Here is a 22057-nt window from a genome sequence, read left to right on the forward strand (position 1 = left end):
CAGAGCAGTGACCAGGTCTGAATACAGGGGAACAGCATCCTGAACCACAGAGCAGTGCCCAGGTCTGAATACAGTAGAACAGCATCCTGAACCACAGGGCAGTGCCCAGGTCTGAATACAGGGGAACAGCATCCTGAACCACAGAGCAGTGCCCAGGTCTGAATACAGTAGAACAGCATCCTGAACCACAGGGCAGTGCCCAGGTCTGAATACAGGGGAACAGCATCCTGAACCACAGAGCAGTGCCCAGGTCTGAATACAGGGGAACAGCATCCTGAACCACAGAGCAGTGCCCAGGTCTGAATACAGGGGAACAGCATCCTGAACCACAGAGCAGTGCCCAGGTCTGAATACAGTAGAACAGCATCCTGAACCACAGGGCAGTGCCCAGGTCTGAATACAGGGGAACAGCATCCTGAACCACAGGGCAGTGCCCAGGTCTGAATACAGGGGAACAGCATCCTTAACCACAGAGCAGTGCCCAGGTCTGAATACAGGGGAACAGCATCCTGAACCACAGGGCAGTGCCCAGGTCTGAATACAGGGGAACAGCATCTTTAACCACAGAGCAGTGACCAGGTCTGAATACAGGGGAACAGCAGCCTGAACCACAGAGCAGTGACCAGGTCTGAATACAGGGGAACAGCATCCTGAACCACAGAGCAGTGCCCAGGTCTGAATACAGTAGAACAGCATCCTGAACCACAGGGCAGTGCCCAGGTCTGAATACAGGGGAACAGCATCCTGAACCACAGAGCAGTGCCCAGGTCTGAATACAGTAGAACAGCATCCTGAACCACAGGGCAGTGCCCAGGTCTGAATACAGGGGAACAGCATCCTGAACCACAGAGCAGTGCCCAGGTCTGAATACAGTAGAACAGCATCCTGAACCACAGAGCAGTGCCCAGGTCTGAATACAGGGGAACAGCATCCTGAACCACAGGGCAGTGCCCAGGTCTGAATACAGGGGAACAGCATCCTTAACCACAGAGCAGTGACCAGGTCTGAATACAGGGGAACAGCATCCTGAACCACAGAGCAGTGCCCAGGTCTGAATACAGGGGAACAGCATCCTGAACCACAGGGCAGTGCCCAGGTCTGAATACAGGGGAACAGCATCCTGAACCACAGAGCAGTGCCCAGGTCTGAATACAGTAGAACAGCATCCTGAACCACAGTGCAGTGCCCAGGTCTGAATACAGGGGAACAGCATCCTTAACCACAGAGCAGTGACCAGGTCTGAATACAGGGGAACAGCAGCCTGAACCACAGAGCAGTGCCCAGGTCTGAATACAGGGGAACAGCATCCTGAACCACAGAGCAGTGCCCAGGTCTGAATACAGGGGAACAGCAGCCTGAACCACAGAGCAGTGCCCAGGTCTGAATACAGGGGAACAGCATCCTGAACCACAGAGCAGTGCCCAGGTCTGAATACAGGGGAACAGCAGCCTGAACCACAGAGCAGTGCCCAGGTCTGAATACAGGGGAACAGCATCCTGAACCACAGGGCAGTACCCAAGTCTGAATACAGGGGAACAGCATCCTGAACCACAGGGCAGTGCCCAGGGCTGAATACAGGGGAACAGCATCCTGAACCACAGGGCAGTACCCTGGTCTAATGTTATTTGATGACGTGATCAAGACCGTAATAAATCAAGTAACAGTAAACTTATATCCAAATATTAATAAATCGATTGTGTAACAAGGTTAATCAATTTGATTAATAACTGGATTTAGTTAAAATTGAAACATATTAATAGCTTCAAATTAGTCACAAAAACGTATTAATCATAGGCATAAATTGGATTTCTAAATTAGTGTTATCAATTACAAAAGTTAGTATGAAAACATTTCTATAAAATGTCTGCATGTCAAAACGTAGCCCCTAGTACAAATTAATTCAGTACAACTTGCCAGAGCGCTCGCTCAGCGTCCAGATGGGCAATCTGCTAATTCTGAATTGAGAATTTGTGTTTTGATTGACAGCCTGCCAATACTCCCTTGCTACGGTTTATTTTTCTAATCCCAGTGGATTAGACAGTGCCTATATATTTTTTACGTCTAGTCATTAAAGTGGGCTCAGAAATCAAATAAACGCAGGGCTGCCCTCCCAAGGCTGACCTGGGTGCAGTTGCCTCCCTTGCATCCCCTGCAATCCCCCCTGACGCCAGTCCTGTGTGCAATCCAGTGGTTCAGGCGTTCCCGGAGGAATAGGGAAGACCATCTGAAACGTTAGAGCCCTGAAATGCATGAAACAGCACAGCTACAGTGCCTGCCTCCCCACGTGACACTACCAGACTTGTGATTTTAATAAGGGCCGAGGGGGCTGCACAATCAGTGCTTGGTTTAAACCTAGGCAATTCCTGAAAAGTCGTGCTTAACTTGTTTTAATATTTCTGTTTGTGCAGGGAGCCCCGAAGCCGATTGCTGTAGAGCCCTGCTCCGGAAACAAGGCAGCAGTGCTGACTGTGTTCATGTGTCTCCCAAGAGGCTCGTCGGAGGCCCCGCCTCCTGGCCAGTCCGGTAAGAGCTACGCTTCTCCCACTACAAGCACTACAGAACTATTGAATGTTTGGAGAGATGTTCACCTTCCTGCTGTAAAGCTACTGCTAAACACTGCTTTGATTTAGTGGTTTCAAAACCAAGATTGGATCACTGCCTTATCTTGGTGTGCATGGTAGTATTTTTCTCCTATTGCAAACCATTCACTTTCGTTGAGATTTCAAATCCTGTGACAAGGTGGGGATAACAAACGTCACAAAGGGTCCAGTCACAACACAGCACATTCTGCCAATGATTCTGATTCAGAGCTAAATTGGCAACTGACTTTATATTGAAAAACAGAAACAGACACTTGCCATTGCTAGGACTAGAAGATGCATCTAGACTAAAACTGTGAGATGTTTCAATAAAAAAGTGCTTTTTAGGACACATTGACAGGTGTAAGGACATACTGATATTATTTTTATTATTTGTTTATTTAGCAGACGCCTTTATCCAAGGCGACTTACAGAGACTAGGGTGTGTGAACAGTGATTCAGCTGCAGAGTCACTTACAATTACGTCTCACGGAGCACAAGGAGGTTAAGTGACTTGCTCAGGGTCACACAGTGAGTCAGTGGCTGAGATGGGATTTGAACCGGGGACCCTTTTCTTTAACCACTGGACCACACAGCCTCCTGATAATTAATTATAAGAACTGTTCTTACCGTGTGAACATGAAGAGCAAATACTTTGTTTCCCAATCACAAAATGCCAGATCATATACTGTAAGTGTGACATCTTGACATTAAAACACAATCTCTAGTTCAGTAGTTTAATTATTTTTATCTGATTTTAGAATCAATTATTTTACGTTGTGCATAAATAGCAGTCTGCTGTCTGACGCACAATTAGGTTTTTCTTTTGTTTTACTTTTGGCAGTTTAATCTGACGTGCCATCTGTGCCTGCTCTTGACAAAGACCAGGTATTTGTTTTTCATTGCAAGACAGAAACAGCAGCACCTGTATATGTCCTGTTATTTTGGCATTATATGTAATTTGCTAATTAGGTTATTTAAATAAATCTCTTTCACAAATTGAATGAGGTCATGTCCTCACCAAATAGATCCCAAGCTGTTGTTCCTTCATGTCAGTTTACATTTACAGGTTTTACAAGCATAGGATCTTGTTTTACTAGCAATTCACCACATTCTCTGTATTTGATTAAGCTGCCTACCACATACTGTACAGTCATACTTAGCATATCTATCTATCTATCTATCTATCTATCTATCTATCTATCTATCTATCCTATCTATCTATCTATCTATCTAGTCTGTATATTCATGTTACAAAACACAAATATATGTACAGGTGCACTCCACTTATAACGGATTCCAAGAGACATTGGAAATCAGTACTTTATAAACGAAGTACTTTGTAAACACAATTCGAAATGCTGTATGTAACTGTGAACATAAGTACCTTAAATATTTACTCTCTGTAGACATGTCAGAAACATAGAAGAATAGAAGTAAACAGCAATGCTTTTCCTGCCTGACTTCACAAATGCCACCTTTACTGTCCCGGATGTACCTTATTTGCGCAAAATATCTACCTGTGGAACAGGAAAATTGTACGTATTAAACGGTACTTTACAAATATTTGTAGCTGGGAGGTTACTGTTTAAATAATGTACCTGTAATTTTTCATTTTATTGTTAACATCCTGACAACGTTTTACACTTATAACTTTAAAGTCTGTTTCAAAGCTATTTTCAAAATGGCTGCTCTAGTGCACTGCTAGTGTAAGGATTATTGCCCACATTGTTTTGTTTTGTTTTGTTTTGTTTTATCGCTTCCTGCAGAGGACAGAACTGAAACCCCACCGCTACCATCCCCCACGCTGACTCGGGAGCGGCGAAGATGAACACGCTGTCCTCCGAAGCGTGTGCCGTCAGCCGACCGCATCTTTTCACTCTGTAGGCCCGTCATGCAGCAAACCCAGAGCTACAGCGTCGGAGGACAACGCAGCTCTGGGCAGCTTACAGGCAAGCCCGCAGGCGCCCGGCCAGACTACAGGGGTCGCTGGTGCACGGTGAGGCGAGGACACTTTGGCCGACCTAAGCCCTCCCCCCGGACGACGCTCGGCCAATTGTGCGCCACCCCCTGGGAGCTCCCGTCCACGGTCGGCAGTGGAATAGCCTGGAGTCGAATCAGAGACCTCCAGGCTATAGGGCACATCCTGCACTCCACACGGAGCACCTTCGCAGGTGCATTATTTAAAGATTTGTAGCAACACGTGGGGATGTATAATGCTATATTTTTTGGAACCCCACTAATTCCTACTTTTAAGTTTAAAAAAAAAAAAAAAAAGTGTGTACAGATGAGATCAATATGCGATATCAATATCCTGGTTGCACAGTTTATTTTTTTTCATACACAGATGTACGGAGAGTATAGTTTGGTATTTCGTTCGGTGCATGTCATCTTTTGTATTTATTTATTTTAATTGTTGCGATAACTAGAGGGAATAGAGATATACACTGCATTCAATTGAAGCCAGCTGGGACATTATAAAACCAAACAAAGGCATCAAGGCCAATTCTACAAAGCGCTGCTTGTTCTCTGTGTTGAGCATGATGGGAGATGGTATGTGCGCACTGTGTTTACCTAGGTAATTGCATATTGAATCAGCAAGCTGTAGGACAGTGCACATTTACTCTGGAGCAGCAGGTGTGCTAAATACTTAGCATCCTCATGATCTCAGAGAAAGCACAACACGGAGCATTCATGATTCAGGGATTTGTTCCTGAGTTTCTTACAGGGAGCTTTTAAATTTTGTATCGTCTCCAGATTCCAGTATCTGATCTTAGGGAAATACACACTTCTGTTGAACTTTGTATTGAGTATTGTGTCCCCATTATTTTAATGTATGTTACAGATTTTTTGTTAAGTTTTGCTTTCTCTATCAAATTCAGCCCTAGGCTTGATTTTGATAACTGCAATTGTGCAGAGAAATGTCCTTACCAAGTCTCACCCCAATTTTATGAGCAGCAATCTCAGATGGAATAGCCAGTAGGGTTTTGATCTGGTAAATCTAGGTCAAACAGAGCAAATCATGAGAATCAATGCTTCACTTCCAGGCTTTATTTGAATTGTATATTTCAATAAATACAGCCGTCAGATCGGATCCTATACCCTGAGAATAAATACTGAAGAAAAAAAAAACATGTGAAGGATCTGAGCAAAGATGTGGAAGAATTGAAGCATTCCCAGAGTAAAAGGCTTTGTGGTTCATGAGGGCAGAGTGGATCAGCATCCTGTCATTATTGATCCCTTTGATCTTTTGTTTAAATAAAGTTGCTTGAAGTACCTAAAACATGCATGAAGTGGGTGTACTTACTTCAAGGAGAATTTTACATTAATTTGTTTTTGATTCCAGACTGGTTGTCTGTACTTATGGACCACTTTAGCACCTAATGGAATAGACTGGAAATAGATTTCGCTATGTCTGTATTTTGGGTTTTTAATGCCATTTGAGAAATAATTAAATAAATACAACCCTTTGATTCAGAAGTTTAAAATAGCATAATTGCTGTAGTTTTCCTCCAAGGGTTTGCTCTGTCATTGATCATTTGATGTTTTGATCAGTGTTGTATGTGATTCCTCTGAGTTTTGTACTGGCCTCAATCCCAAGTGGCAGCAACGCTTCAGAACCATGTGGGATTATACAACTGCTAGAGATCTACTGGCCAGCTATTTTCCCTTTGCCATTTTGTCCCAGCTATCTGCATATTTTGTATTATAGTTGTTTTTTATTTATTAGGCTATTCCGTATGTACTGATAATGCTTGTCCAATACATACACTGCACCATTATTCCCCTGTCCCAATGCACTGCCAGCATGTTCCAAACTCATCGTCAAATACAAACGTGGATAATTGCGCAACCCACAGCTTTCTAAATGAGGTGTTTCCATTTCTAAACACAGAAGCTTCAAGCTCTATGGAAGTGTTTCCCAGAGTCCAGTCTTAAAACCTTAATTCCCATCACCAATAATACTGCACGCTTAGCATATTCGTTATTTAAATTAATTAAAAGGATTCATTAAAATGGATGCTTCAGCTTGAGCACTTGGGCTGGCTGAAGCTTGCATTGTAGTCTGCTTGGCGGCAGTATGTTATCAATCAGGATTTTAAAGACATTTATCCTGTAGCTTCTGCTAATTCTAGCACAAGAATCGCATTACTCCCAACTGCGAATCTCCTTCCACTCGATAGATTTCCTCAGCAGTAAAATCCATGAGTGTATATTCTCTCCTGCTAATTGTGTACATCTATAACTATGAGTCTCTGATCAGGGGCGCACCCTGCACTGCAAACTGTGTGTTCTGTTTGCTGTTGACTTTCGCCATAGGATTGTGAGTTCTGAACCTGGAGTCTGTGTAGCATGCCCATGAATGGTAAATGCATTGCCAGTACTTTTACTGCTTGGTACAATGAAAAAAATAAAACACAGGCAGTAGGAGGGAGTCACAATACAATAGTAAAGTGATTTGAATTAGTCATTTCAAGAAGAAGAATTTTTTATCTGTGACTGACTGGTTAGAATCTATGAAACCAATGGTCATGGTGAATGTCAGTGTTATGTTTGAATTTATTCTCATATAATTTATTCTCAAAATAATTCTGATTTGTATTAAAGATAAAGGGTGATACACAGCTGACAGTTACCACAGCATTAAACTACTGCAGAACTTCAATTTTAGGAGTGAATAGTTCAGGAGCTGCTGTTGCCTCGATGGGTTGAACACAGTATTTAATTTAATCGTTGCCAATGGTTTTTACCTCGATTTTACTTCCCAATTTGGAATGGCCAATTATTGTTTTAATCCCGGTTCACCGCTCCAACTCAGAAAACGGAGGCTGAAACACGCGTCCTCCAAAACCGTATTCCTGCTGTCATTTTTCGCACTGCAGATCCACAGTGAAGCCACCAGACCTATAGTGCCGGAGGACAACACAGATCTGAGTGGCTCCACTGCAGACCCGCAGGCGCCCTATCAGCCACAGGGGTCGCTGGTTATATATCCCACAAACACATTCTTTAGTCTTGCATATGGCTTGAGACTTACTTTATCCGCTGCAGACCGCAGGCATGTATTGAATGCTTTTAGTATGATATGTTGCATGGGGGTCTGGAGATGTTAGCTATCCGTGGAAGTTATCTTCTTTCACTGTTTAATGAATAGAAAGGTTCTTCTACTGGGAAGAAAAGTGTCAGGTTCTCTTGTATTGCATTGGCCTTGAAAATGTATTTCATGTTAATCACACATTTCAGTTGATTTATAGTCGGATGTAAAGGTATGGTTATTATTGTGGCAGCTTATAGTTTTGTAAAGACTTTAAGGCGTCTTTATTTATGAATCTGTAAGGCAATGACACACACAGTACTCCTCCTGAATATAAAAAGTATGTCCAAAGCAGAAGACAGTGGTACAAAAACAAAAGCAATTTGGAGAAACAGCAGAAGTGGCTAATGGAAAAATCTTTACTGGTCAGCAAAATCTGAAAACTGAACCCAGTGGAATGCCCCAGCTGTTATAATTGGTAATCAAAAGGACATCACAATGAAACTGTACCCCTTTGTTACCATGGAGATCAGAGGTAAATTCAATTAGTGCCTGTATTGGAAATGACCTGTTATTGCCCATCATTTAGCACACAGGATTAAAAAACAAGACAGAGAGAGAGTGAAAATACATCATTTCCAATCCTTTTATTATTGTTTAACTCCTGAGCTTTGGGTTGTGATGTTTAATAGCTCCTGAAAGGGACTTTTCTGCAACTTTGTGGTTTGGTTTTGTGTGTGTGTCTCCGGTTCAGTGAAACCTTGTTATCAGGGCTAGTCAAGGGACTGACAAAACATGTCCTTAACAGGGAGAGGCTTTGCTATTGAGGGTACATAGAAGCTGCTGTAGCAAATGAATACCACGGGTTGTAGGGTTTGTTTAGGATCTTGCTTTAGTCCATGCATTGAATTGCTGTACTCTTTATTGAACAGTTTATCCATTTCCTTTATGTTGTAATTTACTCGTTCAGTTTCTCATGGAGTAAGCATTCCACTGTAGCACTTTTTTCATATTCTCTGTTTTGAGGCTGGCTTAATAAGGCAGGCATTGCAAGGCATTATTTCAGTGTGTTAGGCAGGTTAACAGTATTCCAGTTCAAGTTCAATGCAGGAGGGAGCAGGTTCAGAAGAACGAGCAGGCTGTGTTATAAAAGCACTGAACAAGAACGAAAGCATTTCAACTGAGCTGCCAGTTTACGAGAATCATTGTAAGGCTTCTAACTGTGGCAGTTCAGATCCTCTGCCTCCTGTTCTTTTGAGCTTCATATACAAGTGAATACAGTCAAGCTGCAGGAAGCTTCATAATGATGGCAGACCAGTCATTTAAAGCCATGGTTTAACATGTTGTCAGATGTATATTAATTTGAGGTCAATGCAATTGTGGCACATTATTGTTATGAAGCAGCTGAAGCTTTAGAAAGCTCTTTGAAAAGCTGGGTGTTTATAAAGTAAAGCTCCAGGATATAAGATGAACAACCTGGCAGGGATTCTTATCAGGCTCCCTTTCTGTATGATAATATATAGTGCATGGGTTCAAATCCAGCTTAAGTCATAAGTGACTTTAGTTTGATGGTGCTGTATTAGTCTAAATCACAAAATAAACGTGGGATTCTGCAGACTCTACCCACTGTAGGGCTGATCAGAGCAGTGAGGAATAAACATGGGATTCTGCAGTCTCTACCCACTGTAGGGCTGATCAGAGCAGCATGGGTGGAATAAACATGGTAACATGGGGTGGGGGGGTCATTCATGTCAGGATTATGGGGAGATGGCATTAGAACTGCAGCCAAGTTCTGTCGCCTCTCTCATAATGCTGAGTAAGTGGCTGGTCTGGGGTACCACAGCTCTATACTCTGCAGAGCAGGTTTGAGATCAATTCGAATTCCTTTTTAAAATCAATTCCAATTCCCATTCCCTTTTATTCAATTCTAACACAAAATTGCAATTAGCAGAATTGTGTATAAATGAACTTCTCACAGTGGCAACACGTTATTCAATTCCAGTCGCTGTTAGTCAGTGAAATTGGCTTTAAATGAAAGCAGCTGAACAATCACAATTATTATTATGTCTCTAAAATATCAATTCCAATTCCTTTGAAGGAATTGGAATTGGAATTAGGAACTGAGTAGAATAGCTTGACTATAGAATAGAATTTCTGCTGTCTCGTTTGCTGATGTTAAAAACAATTCTGATTCCGTGTTATACAAGTAGTGCTTCTGTGACACGATCATTTCAGAACCCAAATGTTATGTAGTTCAAACGGATCTTTTATTATTCAGATTAGAAGTGGAATTGCTTTTGTATCAGGGGTAAAATATGAAATAGCATGGAATCGTGAAGGCGTGCAGATCCCCAACCCTGAGCCGAGGTACACCTTGTTAGAAATATTTAAAGGGCAGCACTTTTATTCAATCTCAAGTTGTTCTGTGATGGAAATCCAGCTTGCCTGGAGCATCTGTGCATCATCTTGACGTGGTAAATGCAATTCCTTCAGACCGACAGTCTGAAATTAATGAATCATTCCCCCAGTTAATTGTATTGCTTTGATAACAAGGAACTGTACTGGGCCCAGAGAACACAATAAGTGGATTTCATGAGATGATTTGTGTGACGCTTTGAAAAATGATCTTGTGAGGTGACCCGGTTTTAATAGAAGTCAAGCAGCATGCCAGCACGCCTCCGTACAGTGCACTGCATGTGGGAGAAACTGTGGCTGCAGTCCTGTGGCAGTGTAGTGGACAGCATGATACACATCCAGCCAAGCTCTGTGAATGAAAGAGGCAAATCAAAATCTAGTGTCTTTGTAAAGTGAATTAGGGTAACCCTCCCCTTCCTCCCACTCAGTGTAGATTTGTACAGTAGGCGTTTTTATTTAGTACAGAGTTTCAGCTCCAGTATTCTTTTAAATGACAAATATTTCCCTTTGTGGTAGATACAACTGTGGTAGAATAACATGCATGCATATGTTCATATGTTCAAATGGATTTATTCCCTACATTTAGACATGGCTTCTTTTTTTTTTTTTTTTTAAAAGGTCACCTTTTGAATCACGGAGCCTCAGGAAAGCAGAGAGTTCTCTGTTTTCGCAGGTGACCAGAAGTCATTAACGTGGGATCATAGGTTAAATGATGGGGGTTTTCTTGCTGTGTCGAGTGATGATTAAGCTGGAAAGGGTTAAAAGGAGCTTTCACCTTGACATTAAAGAAACGTTTGCACTGACTGGTGCATCGTCCAGGAAAGGGGAATGTTTTAAAGCTGATGAAAGCAGCTTCACCAGAATCGGTACTGCAAAGGCAGGTTTCAAACGTTTTCTTGCACGCTGATGTTTTGCATTGTAACTGCTGCTAAAAGGTTCTAACTATCGGAAAGGAGGTTCAGTCTGCCTCGATTTAACACAGCAGGAACACCCAAGATTTAGCAATGTGATGTTAGTTTGACAGATCTTTCTACTTTCTCACAGCAATTCCTGTTAATAAACAAGACGTTCAAACAATGACTTTGGTATCTTTAGGGGACAACAGCTCACAGTTTGTAGTTTCTGATTGGGAGTAGTGCAGGTATGGTCCTGTAGCTTACCATTGTGAGGTGCTTGTACTGTTAGTCTCTCTCCCCTTCTGATCACGGTTGAAACCCAGGCAGCTCTTGGGAGCTATAAGTATATTTAAGGATCACAAGCTGAAGTATAGCCCCACTGGCTTTGGGGAGTTAGGAACCCAAGTAGAAACATGACCCTTTAACCCAACATGGAGTTCATTGTGGACAATATAAATCTGACCCCATCCGCTTTTGATTTAGGGATAGGGTGGGTAGGGTGATTGCATTGTCAATTACACATTATGACAATTGTCAGTTCAGGACCTTTCATTATATATAATTGTTCAAGTTGTAGATACGCTTCATCTTGTGTATGTTCTTGTCATTTTGTCTGCAGGTCTGGCTATTGCCAGCGCCCTCATTGACATTTCACAGCAGAAGCCCATGGACTGCAAAGAGAAGAGCTCGGGAGTAAGGAATCGAAAGCAGCCCCCTCCAACACATCAAGGGACTTGTGTCTGAACACGAGGGAAGCGCACCTGTGCATTCTGGAGCTGGCTTTCTTTTTACATGGCTTTGGACAGCAGTCGTACTGCAGCCTCTGGTTTTAGAGAGGTCAATAACGAAACTGTATTACGTAATGTACCCTGTTAATCTCCATGCATACGGTCAGTAGTGCTCATGAAACAGTGACCACTTCTGAACAGCGCTGGTTTGGAGACGCTCGCTTGAAGACTATCTGTTAGGAAACAAGGATACATCATCCCAGACCTTCCGCTTGTTCTGCTGAAAGGCAACATTTGCGAGAGAGGTCAGAGTAGTATTTTTATTATTATTATTATTATTATTATTATTATTATTATTATTATTATTATTATTTTTTTTTTTTTTTATAGGGATCTTCATGGTCAGTTAAACCCTGAAACAGTGATTCAAAACTTCCGTGTCCTTCCATTTCAATCAGTTCAGTTCACTCTCACTTTTAACACAGAATTTATTATTATTATTATTATTATTATTATTATTATTATTATGTAACTTCCAGAATGGTACACGTGGGAAGCGCCCATCAGTGAGTCCTAGCACTGGCTCAGTCCACCTCAACCACAGTCCCTACACCTTCCACAGTGTTCAGAACTGCAAAGAGTTTCTACCCTCAGTGACAGAGAAGCAAAAACGCCACTTCAGGAGCCGAAAGTCTCCTCTCTGGTTTTGTACCATGTGTTTAATTCATTATGTTTTCACACCATTAACTGCATTTGCAAAATGTGGCAACAGAATACTGTTTAAAAAGAACAAGAACTAGCTACTGGATGTCATGGGCTCAATCATGCTTATGGCAGGGACACTGGTTTAGTTGCTATGAGACAGTAATGGGTACTGCGTCCTAGCAACCAGCTGCTTGTGTACGTGCCACAGTATGCCTTGAGTATGAGAATACGGTGTTTTGGGTATAATATGAAGGATATTTAAGAAATACCTGATGTCTACTACTTATTATTTATGTTGCTTTTTGTTTTTTGTTTTTTTTTAAGGAAGGTAATTGTCCTATCTACAGTGGAGTTACATGCATGCCATAGTGGTGTCATACTGTATCTGTGATATTAAACTATGTGTCCATGATTTTTTATTGAATGAAAAAAAAGGCCATTCTGAATCTGAAGTACATATCATAATATATTAAGTACTTAATGTATGTTTAGGGAAGGTATCCATAATCCAAAATAAATCCTGCTTTCTTTAACACACGTTGCCTTTGTAATTTATGTTTTTTACCTAATAGGAATAAACAACTGGTTTAATGCATATTAAGTATAAAATGCCTTGTTAAGTAGGTATTCAGTGCAAACACTGTACTACAAAACAGAATCTTTATTGAACCAAAACTCCCACCCTAATACTATGTATGCAAGTAGTTTTATACATACAAAAGTAGATAAAATCTCATGGGCCCATTCTTGTATAAACTGTAACGATCTCAGCAATGTGTAGCTTGTGTGTATATTACTGAAGAGAAAGAGATTCCATGCATGTTCACAGAGAACTGTAGTTATTCCACAAATGAGCATAGTGTTATTCACAGCATTCTTCATGACTGAAATAAGCACAGCTCTCCGTGAATGTTCTTGGGAGTAATCTGCTGAAGACAAGCCAACTGCAAAAGCCAAGGTGTCTCACTAAGAAACTGACAAGCAATGTTAAGAGGGCATGTATGGAGCAACAGGTTCCCTTTGCAGTCACGCTGTAATGCTGGTGGAGAATGTGCACGTTAAAGAGGTTGCACAGATCATTTTAAATGACTCCTTGTTTTATGTGAAATTCCATGTGAGCAGCAGAGAATAAGTGTCAAGGACCTGGATGGTTCCCTCTCATTTCCTAAACTGTTTCTAAACTTGTCAAATGTTATCAAAAGCACCAGTAATACAGGAATGTATTGCATTTGAAAATGCTGGCACAGTACCGACCTTCTTGGACTATAGCGTGTAACCCTTTTACAAAGTGTTGTAGAATTTCTGCATGTATTCAAGTATACCGCAGTGTTTTTGATAGGGAAGTGCTGTATACAAGAGGTATGCATTGTTGTAAGCCAAGGAAGCTCACAGTGTACACTCAGGGTGCGCATTAGAATAAAATAAATGATGGTATGTCACAGGCTGGCGTTACTATATTCATTATTATTTGTTTATTTAGCAGACACCTTACAGAGACTAGGGTGTGTGAACTATGCATCAGCTGCAGAGTCACTTACAACTACATCTCACCCGAAAGACGGAGCACAAGGAGGTTAAGTGACTTGCTCAGGGTCACACAATGAGTCAGTGGCTGAGGTGGGATTTGAACCGGGGACCTTCTGGTTACAAGCCCTTTTCTTTAACCACTGGACCACACAGCCTTCATATACACCAGTGGGAGTTACAGGGCTCATTAAATAGGTGAGTGGTCCAGCCAGTTATTCCAGTTTTCCCCTGGGCTCAATGTCTGTGTTCACTAATTGAATTTCTTCCAAAGAACAACAGATGATAGTTTATCCGTTACCTATAGATACGCTTGTTAACTCACTGACTGACACCATAGCCAAGTGCAAGGAAAGGCAGCCGTATGCGTTATTCTACATTACTGTTGAGTTTGTGTTGTTTTTGCTTTCTATTCCCTCATCATTAAGGATCCATTTCTTTTACCCAAATTGAACATACGCCAACAATATTCATTTAACAGGCGTGTACATTTCCACTACTGTTCAATATCAGTTTTATTAACTTCAGCTACAACTCGTGGCTGCTTGAATTATTGAGAGGCATGAAGCTACACAGGTAGAATGAACAGGATCAGACTGTATCTTCTGTATACAAATAATAGAGGTTAGAGAAAATGTGCACGACCCGCCCATTAACAAGTAGGTCCTAAGTGCATTAGACATCCCATTGGTGTTACAGAAATGGCAATGGAACTCCACTTCTTGCTGAATTCTATGTATTGTATGTGTTTGTTATTGCACCTCAAATGTAACACTTTTGTGTTTTGTTTTTTGGACAGTTCACATTTAGATTCTCATATTGTTTTTCCCTAATGTTGTCTGTCTTGGAATCCAAGTGGTTAAAGTTAAAAAGGAGGAGATTGATCAGATTAGGTAGACTGTGCATGGCTGAGCTGTTTTCCTTCTGCACATTGCTTTTGAATTCCTTACCTGAGCTCTTTTAGAGCGACATGTGGAAGGGGAAGAGACAAATGGGGACGCTGCCAGTACCACCAAGCTCAATACAGCCATTACCAAAGCCTAATTCAAACCAATTTCACAATGTAGGCTGACATTTCACACAGTGTATAGTAGTCGTATTGCTTTTAAGATGTTTTCCTGAATGAAATTATTTCAAAGAAAGGCGTTTTGTTTATATGTAGTGCAATATTGTAGAGAGGGCCATGCGACTACTGCCCACTACCTAATTGCATTACAGGCTAACATTTGAAATCCTGACACACACACTGCAGTAAGGCTGAACTGCAGTAGCAGATCATGTTGGTTGTGGATCGGGTCAATATGCTAACTCTACAGACAGCTTTTCCTCATCTTAAGCTTTCCCATGTGTATAAATAAGCTGTTTTATTTTTAATGTAACATTAGCATCCAGTTGCACTGATCAGTGGATTTTTAGATATTTAGTGTGTAAAAATTGTATCACTTTGAAGTCTTGTATATGGAAGAACGACTGACTCAGTTATGTTTGTATTTACAGTTACTTTTGCGATTTTTGTGTTTTTGTGTTAAGTTTCGTCAATTTGTTTTGTGTCTTGATACTTAAACTTGATACTTAAACTTGTAAAATTGCCACATGTATGTGTGTGAGTGTGTGTATATATATATAAGATCTGACATTTTGTCAGGTGAATTCCACAGTATTTTACACAAAAAATGTTGAAATTTGTATCAACGAAGAGCAGCTCACATTATTTCTTTGTTCCTATGGGCATATGTAAAGCAAAAAAAAAAAAAACCTTCTACATAATAAAGAGAAACCTCTCCTTATTTACTTTTTGTGCTGGTTTTGTTTTTACCCTGCCTGGTTCTACCACTGGTCATGTACTGTATAGGGCCACACAATAAAAAATAAAAAAATGCAATCTGCATACATGTCCTAGGCTTTTCTTGTCTACTGTCTCAATGAAATGTCATAAAGACATATGCAATGTAGATTCAGAGATAAAGTGTAAAGTCTAGAGACTAGTCTAGTAATCACATGCGCTAATGCCCGAGCGCCCTAACCCAGAACCTCAGTAATCTGCTGTTGCAGGTTAGGAATGGCAATAGGCCACCGCACTGGAATCTGATGAGATGTTTCTTGCATTGTGACGCAATCACCAAGTTCCTTTCAATGCAGCCCAACCCCAAAACACAAGCACACTATGAAGTAGTGAGTGTGTACAAGTGCAGGACTGACCAAATTGGAACCAAAAGGACTACTCCAGTCAGACAATAGACTTATTTCCGTGGGGTTTTGTAATTGCTTGTACATAGAATAAATGAAAGAAGACTAGCTAATTGTTAGATGACTTTGCAACACTGGATTATCGCAAGTGGCAAAATATGAACCCTGAATGGCACATGTAACTGCTACCATATCAGCTCAGCCAGCAATGTTATCTGTGTAGAAGAACAGGTAATGCCTGTAATATCCATACTCAGTTCAGTTCTCCATTTCTTTTAGCTGGGCCTACAATAAGTCCAATGCACAGTAGTACTACTGAGAGTTCGATACTGTTCTTTGCTTTTTTTTTTTTTAATGCAACCAAGAAATGGAAATATATAAATATAAATGTGTCCATTTATTTAATTTTCTGCCGAATATGGAATGTCCAATTATGTCCCCTCATCACAGCATTTCCCCACAGCTCAGGAGAACTGAAGGTTCAGTGGGTGTCCTCCGATCCCACGACTGAACCTGCGCTCCCCTGGACTGTATGACTCACCCTGCACACCATGTGGCTGTGCTTTTAACAGGCAAGAAACTCTTAGAACCGGCAAACCAGTTTATTTTAAATACTATGGCAGCACATGTCAGAGCTTTACACAATCTCAAAGATGCTGCCTCCTTTGGGATTGCAACCAGTACAGTGCAGCTGATTAAACGCCAAAGGAGGAGACAGAATAAGGTTATTGCATTGTTACCAAATAAATTACAAAATTCTCAAAATGATAAATGATAGTGCTAAGAATGACTTTAGGATGCCAGGAAAAGTCAGCTGTCATGTGTCTTTAACAGTGCATACTGTACGATTCCACAATAATCCCGCCAGTTAAATCAGATACAAATCCAGCAGATCCCCAGAGTTCTGAACACCAAAGTTACGAACTGACCGCTCTACCGAACACCCCACTTTCAACCTGAAGTACGCAATCACTCACCCATGAGTGCAGTGCAACCAGATAGGCGCTCCTATACGTGACATGCTAGTAACGGAGAAGGCAAAATTACCAACAAATGCATTCAGAAAGGTTAAGCAGATTTCAAAGCAAGTACAGGCGATTTTACTGGAACATTTTAGTTTTAAACAAAGCACAGGTTTTTTTCAAGCCAAAGGAGTCAAGCTGCACGAATGCATTTTGTTTAAAACATGCACAACGTTAACTCAGGTTTTCATGGATGTTTTAATCTGTGTTTTTGCTACAGTTACGATTTCAATGGTAACTTAAATGTAGCCTTTTTCCATTTATTTATAGTACTGTTTTAAAGACTTTAGAACCATAACTATGAGTATTGTATTACTGTACTGTATCCTTGCATTATTCGCCTGATTGAGGGTGTAGAGAGCAGGTGTCCACATTTAACAAAACCATTGAAAATTCTGTTTTTGGAGTTACAAACATTTCAGACTTACGAACATCCTCCATTTCCATGGGGTCTGTAACTCTGAGGTTCTGCTGTTCATGGTGCTACAATTTAACAAGCATGGGATTCCCCTTCCTTTTGAAGGTAATTACCAACCAGCTATACAGAATCTCAATCGGTTCGTTAGTGTTGGTCTGTGGTGTGTATTCAAAAAGATTTGAATTTTTACCTGAAGCAATTTTAAAGAGGTTCTATAGAGAGAGCATCACCTTCATGCAATTTTGACACTTTTTTTTCCAAAGGCTGTCAGTTATTGATTTAAAGTCCAACTCCAGGTGGAGTGTCATATCCCATCGGTTATGCTGCCATGTATAAAACTTCCCATCAGAGCTGTGTGATGGATAAGGACACAGCAGCAATGGGCTTGTCATTGGATGCAATTAACGAATGTTATGCCTTTCCACAAAGAACGGCAGGTTCCCCCCAGGCCTCCTGTTTATTCAGATTTTGGTTTTGGCATTGAGTTCTTCCTCAGGCATCCAAGGGGAGGAGGGGCTGCATTCATCATCCACATGACAGATACACCAAGTCAGGAACACGAGTTTAAAAAGGTTTGATCACAAAATGTGTGTAGCATTTCCCGAGAAGCTTAATCATTCACACTTAAAGTGTAACAAGAAACGATTCAGGTGTGAGGTAACACCTCGAATTAAACATCCAGTCAACAATGGAGAACATTTCCAAAAGGATTCTTTAACATGTTTTACCCAAGCTGCCCTTCCCTATGTTTCACTAAACTAACGTACAACGTTTTTTTCAGTTTGCCAGAGGGCTACAATTTTCAACTGTAGCATTAATCTTGTCTGACATTAAGTCTCTAAGAAACAGTTGAATCTTCTGAGAGCCTCACATTTAAAATGTTAAATTGACTGCACTACTTCAAAAGAACCTGATGTTTCACCATTTATCATTTTATTTGGAAATATGCAGTGATTGGAGGGGTTGTGTGGCGGGGACTGTATCACTACCAGCTATTGCTTGGGCTGGCAGGGCTATATGTATCCTTGACATTTAGGTCTGATGTCAGACACGAAAAGATAAAAAAAAAAATACAACATTACTGAAAGCGTGTAATCTAAGGGATCTCAAAGGTCAAACTCACCAAGGGATCCTTCTGGCCTATCTGGTGTGAATACTCGGGGAAGGTCACGAATTGAAAAGGTCAGTTAATGGGCTTTCTATCTGTTATGCAGTGAATCCACTTTTAGGATTATAAGACAAGTTTTCTATAGCGTTCCAGAGGAAAGTATGTAGAAAACCTATAGAATACTGCAGTGTTTTAGACGCTACTACACAAACACACTTACAAACTGACTAGTCAACCAAGCAGCCCACTTGAAACCTGAAACTGGGCTAAAACAAATTTTCTAGATTGATTGAGTTTTACTAAAAAAAAAATAAGTCAACAAAGTAAACAGAGACAGGGTAGATCATTTGTTAAACAATGCATTATTGTAACTAGAATGATTAAATAAGGCAAAATGATCTGGAGGAAACTGATCTGGAGGGAAAGTAAAGTATTCACATACAGTTGTGTCATTGACTCTCTCTCTCTCTCACACTTTGTTCCAGGTTATTACCTCATCATACTGCATTACATCATCACTAGTCAATCCAAATCAGAATATGCTTGCTGCTACCTCATTCTGTAAGTCAAACATGTATGTCCTTGGGGCATGCCTTTTAGGATTTCCTAATGGGACAGAGTGAAACGTGGTTCAATGCAAGTTGTACCGTCCAGTACACCTGGCTTCAAACTGGGCTATATGATTTTTCCCTTCGATATGTTTGTATGTCAGTTATGAACAAAGCGTCACCTAGTTTCGTGATGCAGTTTGGATAGAGGCTGTGCAGAATGGCAATGCTTTCTATAAATAAATACATATAAAATGACACAGTTTAGTATCGCACACCGGAGTCTCTGTTTGGCCACAGGGTAGAGTTTTTTTTTTGACGTGATTCAGGTCGGTTTCAGATGAGTCTATTTATCCACATCTAACACATGACAAATGGAAGCGGATTGGAATCTTCAGGCTAAATTAGATGAACTCCTTGCTGGAATAGTACTGATGTGTTCCAGTAATATTGTAGTATTGTAGTAAGCCATGGTGTAGCACTAACTGGCCTTGGCCATTTATAGTGCCTTGAACTTCATCAAGTTAATTACATGCAAATAAAACAACTGCTTGCTTACTTTAGCACGGTAGATAATTACTCTGTTATCAAGTTCTCCGTTCCAAGCTGATGTTATTCACACAGCTTTTAACTGCTATCCCAACCCAAGTGATATACATGATGGCGCGTCTGCAAGGGCCTTGTTAAGACTATACTGCACATGCTGAGATGCCCCAGATTTCTTTTTGTTTAAGGCTTTTAATTAGGGCTGTTGCATCTTTTTCACATTCTGCCACATAAGAAAGGATGAAGTCGTGTGTGTGCTTGCTGATCTTCAGCTAGAGGAGATGGACTGAGCTTGTTAAAATTCATTAAAAAAACAGACTTCTTCCCTTTGTAGAATTCTCAAGGGCTCTTTTGCTCAAGACCAGAATCACACCATTGCCAGTCGTCAGTGCCTAATTAGATGTGTTGTTTATATGTTTGTTTACTGCAGAGTCTTTATAGTCACTACTGGGCTAAACCAGCCTTGGAAAATCACATGTAGTACATATTTCTGTCCTTGGAATGAACTCTAACCAGTTGAGGATTGATTACCATGTTTAAACAGTGACCAACTAATGGTTACTCATTTATGTTATGGGCATATATAAGATACAATGGGGTGGACATACTGTAGCCCTACCGTGCTAACTCCCTGTTAAGCGTTCTAATTCAATGACAGTATACAGATCAAGTACACATTGTACCAGCGTGCGTGTGGTATTCAAATGTATTCCTTTTTATATCTGTGCTACACAGAAATGGTGATGTCACTGTCCCTTGTTCATTACAATAAATGTGGTAGGTGAAGTGAAACCCTCCCATAATGTTGCAACTAATGTCAAATGCTTGCTTTGGGGTAAAAAGCAGGGTTTGGGCTTTTCTAACACATGCGGCATCCGTTGTGATTGCTTCCTCAAAGCTGTGAGATACTAACAAGAATTATTGCAACATTTTCAATATATTTTTTTAACAATTAAAAAATATCAACCTTAATGGACTATTAAAGAAGTAATTTTAAAACAATCCCCTTCTCAATTCTTCCAGCAATTTGCTGCTAAATTTACCCTTTTATGACGAAAGCTTGTTTAAACAGCTTTCAGTGTTTTCTATGTGCTTTCATGCAGCATGAACCTTTAGAGGGCATTACAGTTTGGCAGTATTAGAAACCTATTAGAAACCAGTAAAGTGCCTTTACTGTTATTTTAAACATGTTACATCTTTAAATTGGAAATCTATCTACTTTGTGAATGTTTTGCTTTCCTTACGGTTAATTAATATAATGCCAGACATTCTATCTGAGTGTTGAGTGGGCATCTATCTTGTGCCCTGGGACATAGTGTCCAGATTGCTGGATGATCGTTCTCTAGTCTGAGTGTTGCGTGGGCATCTACCTTGTGCCCTGGAACGGAGTGTCCAGATTGGTGGATGAACGTTCTCTAGGAAGTAAGACATAGTAACTGGATGGATAAACATATTTTAATGGGTTTTTTTGTAGAATTGATGATACATTTTCACAAGCTAAGTAGTAATGTGATATAAAGCTGAGGGACCTTATTACATGTGCATTATTATTTGTTCAATACATATGTCATTGTTTTATGATTATGAATAACCTCTTGTTTTTTTTGTGGGTGGTACTGTAAAAACCCCTTGCAGCACTTGCAGGTGTGTTTCAGATGTCTTTCAAAGGAATGGGAAACTCTACCTCAATAATGAGCTGCTAACAGGCTGCTGGCTCCACTGCTATCACAGACTGCAGTATGCATCATTTGCATAATTGCATTCTAAGGAGCAGGTTATATATTGCCAAACAAATATCGAGGATTCCAACCGAACACACCAGAGATCATTACATGTTCATTGTCAGCCATGCAAGATTTATTGTATTATTCATTATTGTTGTGCTGCTTCGGGTGTGGTTTGCATGAGAGAGTGTAATAAAAGTAATTAGAATTATACTAAATGTAATTTTTTTTTTTAAATGCAATTAAGAAAAAGATACAAAAAAGTTACATAACACAAAATATGTAATTACAATTATGCAACAGCAGAAATGCAAATACTGTAGAATACTTATTCGGCATAAGCTATGACATCTATAAAAATAACAAAGCTCCTTGATTAACCGTGTAAATGACAATGAGAGAAACTATACAGCATATTAACAGGTAGCGCTGCAGGGGGTTCTGCCACTGTGAAGAGAATTATGAACCGTAAAGCCATAGGACTATAAAAAAAATAAATAATAATAATAAAAAATCATTCATAACCGTTACATACAGTACTGGAGTGATGTCATAGTGCTGCATGTCAGTGATCATGCTGTGTGAACCCTCCCTCCCATTCAATTCAATGGAATGCGCCAAA

General features: G+C 40.5%; 1 protein-coding gene across 5 annotated transcripts in view; it reads left to right on the plus strand.

Moving 5' to 3' along the window:
* The window catches only part of LOC117418260 (attractin-like protein 1), a 172842-nt gene extending 157074 nt beyond the window's left edge, over positions 1-15768 (plus strand). For 4 of the 5 annotated variants that reach the window (XM_058985392.1, XM_058985391.1, XM_058985390.1 and 1 more), the window contains exons 28-29: positions 2409-2523; positions 11545-15768. In XM_058985392.1, the coding sequence (XP_058841375.1) occupies positions 2409-2523; positions 11545-11669 (240 nt within the window). In that variant the 3' untranslated portion in view covers positions 11670-15768. The remainder of the gene's footprint in view (positions 1-2408; positions 2524-11544) is intronic. The other variant, XM_058985394.1, reaches the window with a different exon arrangement.
* The last annotated feature ends 6289 nt before the right edge of the window (positions 15769-22057 follow it).

The sequence above is a fragment of the Acipenser ruthenus genome, chromosome 13, assembly GCF_902713425.1.
Source record: "Acipenser ruthenus chromosome 13, fAciRut3.2 maternal haplotype, whole genome shotgun sequence".
Classification (NCBI taxonomy): Eukaryota; Metazoa; Chordata; class Actinopteri; order Acipenseriformes; family Acipenseridae; genus Acipenser; species Acipenser ruthenus.